At 40.9% G+C, this 12295-nt stretch overlaps 1 protein-coding gene across 7 annotated transcripts in view; it reads right to left on the minus strand.

The window, feature by feature from the left end:
• Positions 1–12295, minus strand: part of PPFIA2 (PTPRF interacting protein alpha 2) — a 592307-nt gene that overhangs the window by 9322 nt on the left and 570690 nt on the right. For all 7 annotated transcript variants that reach the window (XM_073556977.1, XM_073556976.1, XM_073556979.1 and 4 more), the window contains 4 exons: positions 10063–10238; positions 5312–5380; positions 3697–3856; positions 2296–2388 (listed from right to left, as the gene is read on the minus strand). In XM_073556977.1, the coding sequence (XP_073413078.1) occupies positions 2327–2388; positions 3697–3856; positions 5312–5380; positions 10063–10238 (467 nt within the window). In that variant the 3' untranslated portion in view covers positions 2296–2326. The remainder of the gene's footprint in view (positions 1–2295; positions 2389–3696; positions 3857–5311; positions 5381–10062; positions 10239–12295) is intronic.

Here is a 12295-nt window from a genome sequence, read left to right on the forward strand (position 1 = left end):
AACAGTCACAAAGGGATAGTCTTTGAACAAACAAACAAAATAAAGCCCACAAAATAATTTAGTTTTAAGCCCCCGTCACACATAGCGACGCACCAGCGATCCCGACAACGATATGACCTGGTCAGGATCGCTGGTGTGTCGCTACAAGATCGCTGGTGAGCTGTCAAACAGGCAGATCTCAACAGCGATCAAGACCAGCGACAAAGCGGGTAACAAGCGTGGGCGTTGCTTAGTTACCCGCTGTGTACCTTGGATACCAGCGTGCACGCGCTGGGAGCTGGTATCCAAGGTAAACAGCGGGTAACTAAGCGCGGGCGGCACTTAGAATTCCGCTGTTTACCTTGGATATCAGCTCCCAGCGTGAGCACGCTGGTATCCAAGGTACACAGCGGGTAACTAAGTGACGCGCGCGTTTTGTTACCCGCAGTTTACCTTGGATACCAGCTTCTGCTTACAGCGCTGGGAGCTCGCTGATCGAGCGATGCGTGCTGGCCAGCGGGAGACCAACGATCAAAAAAATGTCCTGGACATTACTGCACAATCAGTGATACCTGGCGGGGGGCGGTCGCTGATACGTGTCACACACAGCGAGATCGCTGGAGAGATCGCTGTTGCGTCACAAAACTTGTGACTCAGCAGCGATCTCGCTAGCAATCTCGCTGTGTGTGACGGGGTCTTTACTTCTAGTATGATGATTCACAATAAAGAGACCATCATGATTGGTCAGAAACCGTTCACAGAGCGCTTGCTTACTCTCAGAGAGTAGTATCATGACTCATGATGGATGCATTGCCCAGTATCGTTCAAGCATAAAAATTTGGGGAATATACACATTTTGTACAGGAAAACAGTCTGTTGCACATAGCTTCTTTCTGACGAATGACATCTTATAGTATAGACCTTGCTATTTTTAGCTACATGCTTAATATCCAAGCTGCTGAGATGTGGTAGGACTCTTCTTGTAATTTAACTCTTTCTCTTGTGATTTCTAGGAAGTTTCTATCTGAATACTTGTAACCACCTCTGACTAGTATACAGTATAGACATATGCTATATAAATATTTATATAAGATTGCATTAACTCATATTACACTGGTCCTGAGTAGAGTTGAGCGACTTTGGTTGGATCGGTTTCATGAAACAAAATTTGTTTCAGATGAAACTGGTCCAACTAGCGGAAAAAAAGTCGGAGTTTTGTCCGAAACCCGACCCCAATGCAAGTCAATGGGGAATAAAAGTCGGCATTGGGTGGATGACATTCATCCGCTCAATGCCGACTTTTATTCCCCATTGACTTGCATTGAGGTAGGGTTTCGGACAAAACCTCGACTTTTTTTGCCCTAGTCGGACCAGTTTCATCTGAAACAAATTTTGTTTCATGAAACCGATCCAACCAAAGTCGCTCAACTCTAGTCCTGAGCATTTATTATTGGGCTCACAATTTTGTTGTCTATTATGGGAATCAATAATCTTAATAATTTGACTGAGCTCATATAAATATAGCAAGACCAATAGTATATTTAAATAGATCAGGTAAACAAGATCAGTACAAGGTAAGATGTTCATTTTCTTTGTAGATTAATTGTATATTAAACTGTACTATCATGTTCAAAAGTTAATATAAACTTCGGTGTAATCAGGCAGCTTTACAAGCAATTTTATGGTGAATTCCAGATAGTAGGCTTCCCAAGAGTTGGGACAAATTGCATATGCTGTTCTACTACATTGGAAAAGTTCATAAAGAAGTCCATTAAAATTGGATGAAACTATGAGCAGTTAGATTTTTGTTTTTATGAAGAAAGCCTTTAAATATCAGAGATAGGCTATAAATGTCTAGTTACTGGGGGTTGCATTGCAAGGAGATCCACCATTCATGAAAACATGGGTTCCGCTTTCCCATTTTTCCTCTCTGGTGGATATGAATAACGAAGCATGGTTGCTCATGAGTCATGACCAATGCAGCTCCAATCATTGTCTATGGGACTGATGGAGGTAGCAGAGCACAGCGTTTTGCCACCGCAGCCAGTTTCATACACACAATATAGAGCGTCAGTGATCATGCATGATTATACCACACAATTCAATTCCTGCCACCATGATGAACTGAGGATCAGGAGTGCTGTTCTTGTGATCAGTGGGGGTCCAGCAATTAGACATTAATCACTATGATATGGTTAGGTTGTGGATGTTTCCTTATTGGAAATCCCCTTTAATTGTGGAACAGTAATCAAATGTAACATGAGTGACTGGTGGTCAAATTTCAAGACAATGTGTGAAAAGTTGAAGAATACTCACTGCAACTCAGTGCTTGCTCTTTTTAGACTTGTCAACATGAGTATGTCCGGACTGTAGAGCTGTCTAATCTCTGCATTGCTGAAGAGGCAGCAGCTGATAAATCATAAATGAAAAACAAACTGAAGTTTATAAACCAGAAAGTGAAGAGCAAATACAGCAATGATCAGCAGATCGATAAACCAGCTTCAGATGATAAACAGGTTTACTACAAAAGACAAGCCCTTCAAATAATACAGTTCTTGCCTTACAGCACGCCACCTAGAGGCCACTGCAGGCATCCCAAACGCACGTGTCTATGCAGAGGATTTCAAGCCACTGCAGAGGAAATGTGGACCAGTGAAATCTGGCAACCACTTTAACCCCCGTCTACCACATCTCTATACCCTAGTGGTACAGATAAAGTTATCACTTGGTTAATAATCACAGATTTCAGATTTCTGTATATAAAAATGTAGAGATTCATTATCCAACAGAGGAATGAAAATCACATTGCGCTCCACTGTCAGTTTCAGTAGTGAGTGAAGCAGAGCACTCATTGTTATTAAAGGGGTTGTCCAGTGGATAATGAATAGTTTAAAAAGCGCTCAGACTAGTATAAAATAATAAAAGAATCAACGCTCACTCAGACATCCCCTAAGGATCGTATTCTACTACTTACCTGGTCCCTGTTGGTCTCTGCTTACTCGTCACTCGTCTCATCTCAACACCCTGGAAATGGCCAAAAAATCCAAGTTAGCCAGTCGCTCAGCCGGTGAATGGCCGACAGGACATTTCTGCCCATTTTCAGTGTGGCTAAATGGGAGAAGGAAGTGGAGGCCAGCAGGGACCAAGTAAGCATCAAATCGGAAGTGGAGAGGTAGAAGAAACAGTAAGGGTGAGTATATTTTTTTTTATTTCATACCATTCTGACCCCTTTATAAAATATCGAGTAGACAATCCCTTTAACTCCTTCATTGAAATATACTTTCAGGACTCTTTACATGGATATAACACTACCATGAACCTCCACATAAAAAGCAAAGGGAGTGAATACTTTTGCAAGCCACTGTCTGTAGGCACTGCATACAAATGATTGGTGGAAGGGTCCTCCTTCATTTTTATTTTTTTTTGCCAGAGACTCATTTCCCTTAAAGCTGTTCCTCGCTGAGGACACTTATACAAGATAATCATCTTGCTTTTTGCCATTTACGCCAATATGTTTGTTTATTACAGTTTATCCATGTTGGACTGTGTTAGAAGCTGGAACCAGTATTATACTATAATGTTTATAGCATGATTGTTATTAAATGATCATATCCTGTAAATATACAGCATGTTATTTTGACATAATAATCCATTTAATGCAGTTATACACAATAGTATGCCGTCTTGCTGCAAGCGCAGCTAAAAATAAAGCGGTACCATCTGTTGTCATTTTTCGGGAGTGCCCGGATGTTGTTGTTAATCTAAATCCCGCTGGCAGTGTTTCTGAAGAGCCCGGCATCATGCTGATTCCATGGACCTCTCGTGGTGGAAATTGCCTCCTCCAGGAGGGCCCACGTCTGAAGTTTTTGTCATCGCTCTGGAAATACAAAGCATGCCAAATTACATTGGGAAAGTATTTATGTAAAGTAGTGATTTCCCATTTTATTTTAGATTTCTAACATGCATTTCCTTTTTTTACACTATAATACACAAACTACTTGTCCTTCATATTCTTCTTTGAGCTTTTAGATTCATAGAGTAAATAAAAGAATATATTCATTGTCTGTACCTTTCAAGAGATTTTCTGGGCACAAAACAAAGAGTTATTTTTTTTCTATCTGAATGTCCCTGTAATATGTTCACAAATTCCCCTGTTACATTTTATGTTGCTTTTTTCCGCTTCCCTTCTGGCTCATGGAGCCATCTTTGTGGTCTGCTGTTGGTTACATCCTGAACTTCCTGCCAGCTCTCCGTCTATGTCTCTAGACTACATTTCCCAAGAGGCTTCTCTGCGAGAGCTCACTCTTTCCCACCCTCTGGGGAACATTACATCACTTAGCGCAGGCCACCATAACAAAATTATTAATAATAGTATTATCCAAGCTCTTCTTAATAACATATATTTCAACAAGTTCAATTTTGGAGAGGTTTGTGGGCAGATGGCGTCTGTCTATAGCTCCCATATGGAAATATCCAGATTTTGCTGAATTTAAAGCATCACTCCAGTGTTTTTTATATTTCAGTGCTGGAGTGGTGCTACTAAACTAGGTTCATTGCCCCTGGTATTATACTTACCAGCCGCCATCTTCATCTGTTCCTCCGTTTCTGTCGGTCTCCAGCAGTTGTGACCTGTTGGATCGCTCCACTGTGGGCTGGAGGATCCAGAAGTCAATACTCAATGTACGTCTATGAGAGTCAGAACGACGACCTTAGACTACATTGGCAGTTTGTGACTGTTATCTCTGACTTCCGGTTAGACACAAGTTGGGGGTCACAAGATGACTGTGCGGGACCAGAGTGTCACCGATAAAAGATGAAGACGGAGACTAGTAAGACAAGACTAGAAGCAAAAAACTTAGATTGGCAGCACCTTTCCAGCACTCAAATAAAAAAAAAATGCTGGAGTGGTGCGTTAATGACTTCATAACATCTAATACATTAATGGGTGGATCAGCTAACTGAAATTTGAGAGTTATAAAAGACTGAACTGTACTATTTGTGCCCACCATATTATTAATTCTTCATCTTATTATTACACTGTGTATAGAAGGAACTATTTCTTTGCGCTAAAACTATTACATGCAAGTTGAAGAGTTAATTTGTCTCCATATATCTGAGATGCATATACTCTTGTTCGCGTCTAAAAAATGGCGCACCACTGAGACTAAGCGCCATGTTACCTCTTCCATATTATACTTTTCCAAGCGTATTTGCAAAACTTTTAAAATAGTAAACGATTTGACTCCCTATCACTGCTATGTCTGAGCGGGATCCAGACCCAAACCACAGCAGGATCAGGTTAGAACTGACTTCAGCAGCAAAGCAGTATTACCTCATCAAGTCTTCTTTCAGTTCCAAGTGCCAATAGATTATTATATTCTCTTTCCAAGATTTGTCTTGCCTAAAAATAAAAAGTTTATAAATTGTTTATTAACTGACAAATATTCAAGCACTTAAAGAGGTTACTCCATGAATAAAGTTCATTTTAATCAAGAGATCTTGGAAAAATAATAACTTCCATAATTGGATGGGTTAAAAAAATGTTCCTGCACTGAGGTAATCTTATAAATGTGTCCATGCTGTGTACTGTGCAATGGCTGTGTCTGACGTGCAGAACATGGTTTTCTACAGTTCCTGGGTAGGGGAGGATGCAAAAGAGTATAGAGACATTACAGCAAGGGAGGACACAAAAGAGTATACAGACATTACATTACAGTATGGGGATCACAAATGATTAGTGATGAGCGAGTATACTCATTACTCAGGTTTCCCCGAGCATGCTCAGGTGATCTCCGAGTATTTTGGGCATGCTCGGAGATTTAGTGTTTGTCGACGCAGCTGCATGATTTGTGGCTGCTAGACCGGCTGAATACATATGGGGATTCTCTAACACACAGGCAACCCCCACATGTATTCAGCCTGTCCAGCTGTTAGGAGTCTGATTTCTCCCTTCTCTATGGTGAAATCTAGACCCTTACATGCTGCAGTCTCCTGCGGTTCATCTGCAGTAAAGGAGATTGCAGAGGAGAGTGCTTTGTGGCAACTCTCTCCAGAGGCTAAGTCCTCTGTTCCCTCCACTGAGCATGCTCATGGGACGAGCTCCCATTGGAGTTCGGGAGTCACATGCTCAGGTCCTGTGTCTAATCCTATTGGCTCCTCCTGGAGTTTGGGAGATCTCCGGAAGGTCCCGTTTGGTATAAAAAGCGCGCATGACTGTTCTGCCATGCGCTAGTATTTCATACTGCTGCTGTATGTATGGTGACGGATGCTTGGACTGGTGGCTGACTTATTATGAAACCCCTTTCCTCGGATAATACGAATGTGTGAGTGATTGGGCAGCCGCCAGTAGCAGCGCTTGCGCCAGCGTGCTCCAGCTATATCTGTCTCAGCAGCTAGCGTCCTGCATCGCGCCAGCGATATTGCGGAGTCTCTTCTTTGGCTTCGTTCACACAGCGCTGCGATTGCAGTTCTCCGAGCGTTCGCAGTTGCGACGCCACGCACCTCTTTTTCACGGTAGGTCCTTTTGGGAGTAGTCCTGACGTTTAAGGCTACTCCTGTGACTTTTTAATACTGTGTCTATATCGCTGTTGTTCTGTGAGTTAAACAGACACAGCGTTTTTGTGTGCTTTAAGTTTGCAGCTCTGTGTCCTCAACAGAGCTTGCTTTGGTGCTCTCTGGGTGCAGTTAACCCCGTGCACATTAACGCCACAGTGCTCTGCCTCTCTAGCAGCGGTCATATCACCTGCCGCACGGTGGACCCCGAGTGGCAAAGGCACTTTAATTACTTTTTTTTTTTTTAGTGCCTTCCGCCACTCCTAACACCAGCAGCCACAAATCATGCAGCTGCGTCGACAAACACTAAATCTCAGAGCACGCCAAAATACTAGGAGGACAACCGAGCAAGCTCGGAAAAACTCGAGCAACGAGTATACTCGCTCATCACTACAAATGATTCTTTCTGTAAGGTAAAACATTTCACTGCCTGCTTTTAAATATGTGTTACCTCACAGAACGTCTGTTGTAATATCTGTTTTCTGATGTAATATTTTCAGCCATGTTGATGATTTTTTTGCTTTCTTATGAAGTGCATCAGCTAGAGACGAGCAGGTCTGCCAAGATTTAAGTCCAACAAATCACATGTATTTTACAGCAAAATTAGATTTGCAGAACAGTTATTCAATGTGAATTGATTGCTGCTCATTGCGCTCTGGGGACATTCCAGATTCCAGGGGATGATACAAAGATGTATAAAAAAAATGTCATCTCACCAGTCACCTTCCCTGAACAGCACACCATCCACTCCTCCACACCTCTTCTTTTCCCTTCCCTCCCCCTCCCCCCCCTGACTGCATCCTCTGGCCTTTTCACTCCAGTCCAGGACTTCTGGTCTGACTGAGCCTCTAACATCCTATGGCACACAGGGACGTCAGTGGCCTAGTCATGCCAAAAGTCATGACCTGGAGTTAAGAGCATGCATGTGACAATGGCGAAAATAAAAGGCATGGAAGACTAAACAGCAGTTTACGGGAGTGGCAAGGTATGTGAGTGTTGAACTGAGTATTATTATTTTATTAACAGATTTTCTAGCCCTCTACGGCTCAGCATAATGGCGTTCGCCATTTTGCAGAATCTGCAAGAATGCAAAAAAATCATTCTGGAGAATACTAATTTTTTTTTTAATTGAATTCCACTGAAATAATTCTCTCACCTTTACACTAGAACCAAATTTCTGTATCCTCTTTGTATTGTTTTAATGTTACTATTGAGTTATGAGTGCTTATTAATTATAGGCCCAAAAGAGCTACTGACCTATACCCAAGGACCAGATCACTACACTAAAGACAAGGATCAACTGGACTACGCCATGTTATGTCATCAATAAAGTAGATGGACCTTGGCTAGGAGTTTGTTGTTGCTGAAAATAGTTAGCTTATTTTTTTATACAGCTGCAATAGGGACAAACACAATCTAGTGCTGTTCATTTTCTCTTGGACTGCAAACTGAACTGGTAGGATACAGGAAAGATGTATATCTTTGTACCGTGTTAGCCAGTGGATAGAAAAATATTCAGGATTGAGAGTCCTCAGTAGTTGATACCTTTTAATGGCTAACTGAAAAGATGGCAATGTATTACCATCTTTTCAGTTAGCCATTTAAAGGTATCAACTACTGAGGACTCTCAATCCTGAACTGGTAGGATGCATTGATCCATACAAAACTCCATTTTAAACACTGCTTTGTGTGTCAGATTCATGAGACTCAGCACATGTCCGATTCTCATTTGTTCAGTGACTCAAACTCGACCATTAAAGTCTATGGTTATCCATATAAAATGAATGAAACACGGAAGACATACTTTGTTCTTCAAAGTTCCATCCATGTTTTATCTGCTTTTCATTGATACATTGTTAAGATTCAAAATAAATAAAAGTTCTGAGCATTTCCTTCAGTTTTGAAAAACAGATGATAAAAGAAGGGAGGGCAAATAGGTCAGTTTCTCAGAGATGTAAAAATTGACACAGATCTGTGAATGCAGCCTTAGGATAATATTAGATAAGTAGTAAACTTGGCAGATCAATCACATCCACTAATTGTGGCCATGGCTGGGGAGGCTCATTGTACTTATCTGCATAGACAAGAACAAGATCTGCATTCTGTTTATATGCACTAGTCTCGTCTGTAAATTAACACAGACTAGTACATGCTGCAATTAATTTTTTCACACAGGCTTTAAGTCTGGAAAACAGCCCATATATGTTTGACACAAAGCCAACACTGAGCCTACCCAAAAGAACACTATACCCACAGTGAAACATGGTGGAAGCAGCATTTTGCTTTAGGGGTGTTTTTTGGCAGCCGGACCTGAGTATTTAGTCAAGGTGGAGGGAATAATTATCAGTTCCAAATATAGGTTAATATTGCATCAAAACTTTCAGGCATCTGCTAAAAACCCGAACTCAGACCTGAATCCAATAGAAAAACTGTGGTTGACCTGAAGAGGGCTGTAGAAACAAGTTGCCCTTGCAATCTTTCGTATTTGGAGTGTTACTACAAGAAAGAGTGGGCAAAGATTGCCAATTCTGTCATCAATTCTAGTGGTACTTCAATAAAGTCTGAATAAAAGTTCTAAAATGATTCTTCTTGTTATAATTATTTTAAATGGCAAACACCTGGAATTTTTACAGGGGTGTGAAGACTTTTTATATTCACTGTATATTTCAGAACATTAATCTAGCAGATCCCATCTTTAGAATAGTGAATACAGAACTATCAAATCCTGTTCACACAATGCATTTTTCTTTATAGTGGTTTCCGCACTGTATGTTTTTAAGGCATGGTGGGTAGCATATAATAAATATGACATTTTTAGTAGTATTCCACACTTAAAAAAAACAATAATAAACAACAAAATGGCAATTCTGTATATCATGTCATATCTTTATTTTTTATTTTCATTGTGTGGTTTTAAGAAACATGAAACAATCTGTCAAAGGGGTATTCCCATCTCCAAGATCCTATCCCAATATGTAGTAGGTGTAATAATAATAATATTAGCAAATGTAGTTCTCCTGATAACCTATGTTGCTTACTCAATGTGCAGGGCATTGTAGTAGCTTATGTATCCATGGTTATGATCACTAGCAACTAACTGTCACTATATGAGTGGTTGTATACATGTATTCCTAAGCTACTGCAATGCCCTGCACATGGGGTAAGCGATATAGTGAATCAGAAGAACTATACTACACTTATAATTGGAGGTATTTGCTAATATTATTATTATTACCACTGCTACATATTGGGATAGGATCTTGAATATGGGAATGCCCCTTTAACAGATTGTTTCAAGATTCTTGGCGTGTATAACAATAAAAACAATCTGTTAAAGGGTCTCTGTACCTACATTATGGTACTCTCAGATTAGGTGGCAAAAAACTGGTGACAGGTTTCCTTTAACCAGACAAAAATGAAGTCAACCATCTTATGTGGACTACCAATGTATGGTAAAATTATCATTTATATTGTTTTTAATTAATAAGCATATGGTCAACTTATCACACATAATTGCACAAGGTGACTTACCTGAGTATTTTGTGTTGGAATTTGTAGTAATAGTGCTAAACTTGTGTAATCAAAGTTTTCATCCAAAGCAATGAGAGAACCGTGGACTCCACTTTCTAATATATTGTTTGCATAATCTCGAAGACCTATTGTTTGGATCCAACGGATCACGCGATCATTGCTCCACACCAACACATCTGTAACCAAAGAAAGCAGGGAAAGCTCATTTTCAATATACAGAGGGAACAGAAAGTATTCAGACCTCTTTAAAATTTTTCACTCTTTGTTTCATTGCAACCATTTGGTAAATTCAAAAAAGTTCATTTTTTTTCTCATTAATGTACAATCTGCACCCCATGTTGACTGAAAAAAACAAAATTTGGACATTTTTGCAAATTTATTAAAAAAGAAAAACTGAAATATCACATGGCCATAAGTATTCAGATCCTTTGCTCAGACACTCATATTTAAGTCATATGCTGTCCATTTCCTGGTGATCCTCCTTGAGATGGTTCTACTTCTTCACTGGAGGCCAGCTGTGTTTAATTAAACTGAAAGGAGTTGCTTTGTAAAGGCACAAACCTGTCTATATAAGACCTCACAGCTCACAGTGCATGTCAGACCACATGAGAATTATGAGGTCAAAGGAACTGGCCAAAGCGCTCCGAGACAGAAATGTGGCAAGGCACAGATCTGGCCAAGGTTACAAAAGAATTTCTGCAGTACTCAAGGTTCCTAACAGCACATAATCCTTAAATGGAAGAAGATTGGGACCACCAGAAGTCTTCCTAGACCTGGCCATCCAGCCAAACTGAGCACTCATGGGAGAAGAGCCTTGGTGAGTGAGGTAAAGAAGAACCCCAAGATCACTGTGGCTGAGCTCCACAGATGCAGTAGGGAGATGGGAGAAAGTTCCACAAAGTCAACTATCCCTGCATGGCAGTGTGGCCCAACGGAAGCCTCTCCTCAGTGCCAGACATATGAAAGCCTGCGTAGAGTTTGCTAAAAAACACATGAAGGACTCCCAGACTATGAGAAATAAGACTCTCTGGTCTGATGAGACGAATATAGAACTTTTTTGTGAAAATTCTAAGCGGTATGTGTGGAGAAACCAGGCACTGCTCATCACCTGCCCAATACAATCCCAACAGTGAAACATGGTGGTGGCAGCATCATGCTATTGGGATGTATTTCAGCTGCAGAGACAGGACGACTGGTTGCAATTGAAGGAAACATGAATGCAGTTAAGTACAGAGATATCCTGGATGAAAACCTCCTCCAAAGTGCTCTGGACCTCACACTTGAAAGAACGTTCACCTTTCAACAAGACAATGACCCTAAGCACACAGCTAAAATAACAAAGGCGTGGCTACAGTGCCACTCTCTGACCATTCTTGACTGGCCCAGCCAGAGCCCTGACCTAAACCCAATTAAGCATCTCTGGAGAGATCTGAAAATGGCTGTCCACCAACGTTCACCATCCAACCTGACGAAACTGGAGAGATCTGCAAAGACGAATGGCAGAGGATTCCCAAATCCAGGTGTGAAAAACTTGCATCATTACCAAGACGACTCATGGCTGTACTAGCTCAAAAGGGTGCTTCTACTCCAGGGGTGGGGAACCTCAGGCCCCAGGGCCATTTACGGCCCTCGATGACCTTTAATCCGGCCCCCGGGCAGATTCTCAGGGACCACAGTACTTTGGCAGGGAGTTATATTTTGATTGCCACCAGCTCATTAATTTCTTCCTCAGCGAGCACACACATGCAGTGTTCACTACTGAACACTGAAGGGCATGCAATGAAAGATTATGTCCTGACACCAGTGCCAGAGTCAGGATGTACTTTTTGGGCGGAGTTTGTACGGCCCCCCGAAGGATGGTATAAATATTCAAATGGCCCTTGGCAGAAAAAAAGATTCCCCACCCCTGTTCTACGCAATACTGAGCAAAGGGTTTGAATACTTATGACCATGTGATATTTCCGTTTTTCTTTTTTAATAAATTTGAAAAAACGTCTACATTTCTGTTTTTTTTTTTCAGTCAAGATGGGGTGCGGAGTGCACATTAATGAGAAAAAAAGAACTTTTTTGAATTTACCAAATGGCTGCAATGAAACAAAGAGTGAAAAATTTCAAGGGGTCTGAATAATTTCCATACCCACTATATCTGCATCCACTTTCACAAAATACTTACACTTCTAATGTTTACAGTTTGCATTTTTTTTTTAGCATGTTGACTTGGCAGAAAAATGTA

This window comes from Dendrobates tinctorius, unplaced genomic scaffold (assembly GCF_039654945.1).
Source record: "Dendrobates tinctorius isolate UK_male_01 unplaced genomic scaffold, ASM3965494v1 ptg000241l, whole genome shotgun sequence".
NCBI classification, from domain to species: Eukaryota; Metazoa; Chordata; class Amphibia; order Anura; family Dendrobatidae; genus Dendrobates; species Dendrobates tinctorius.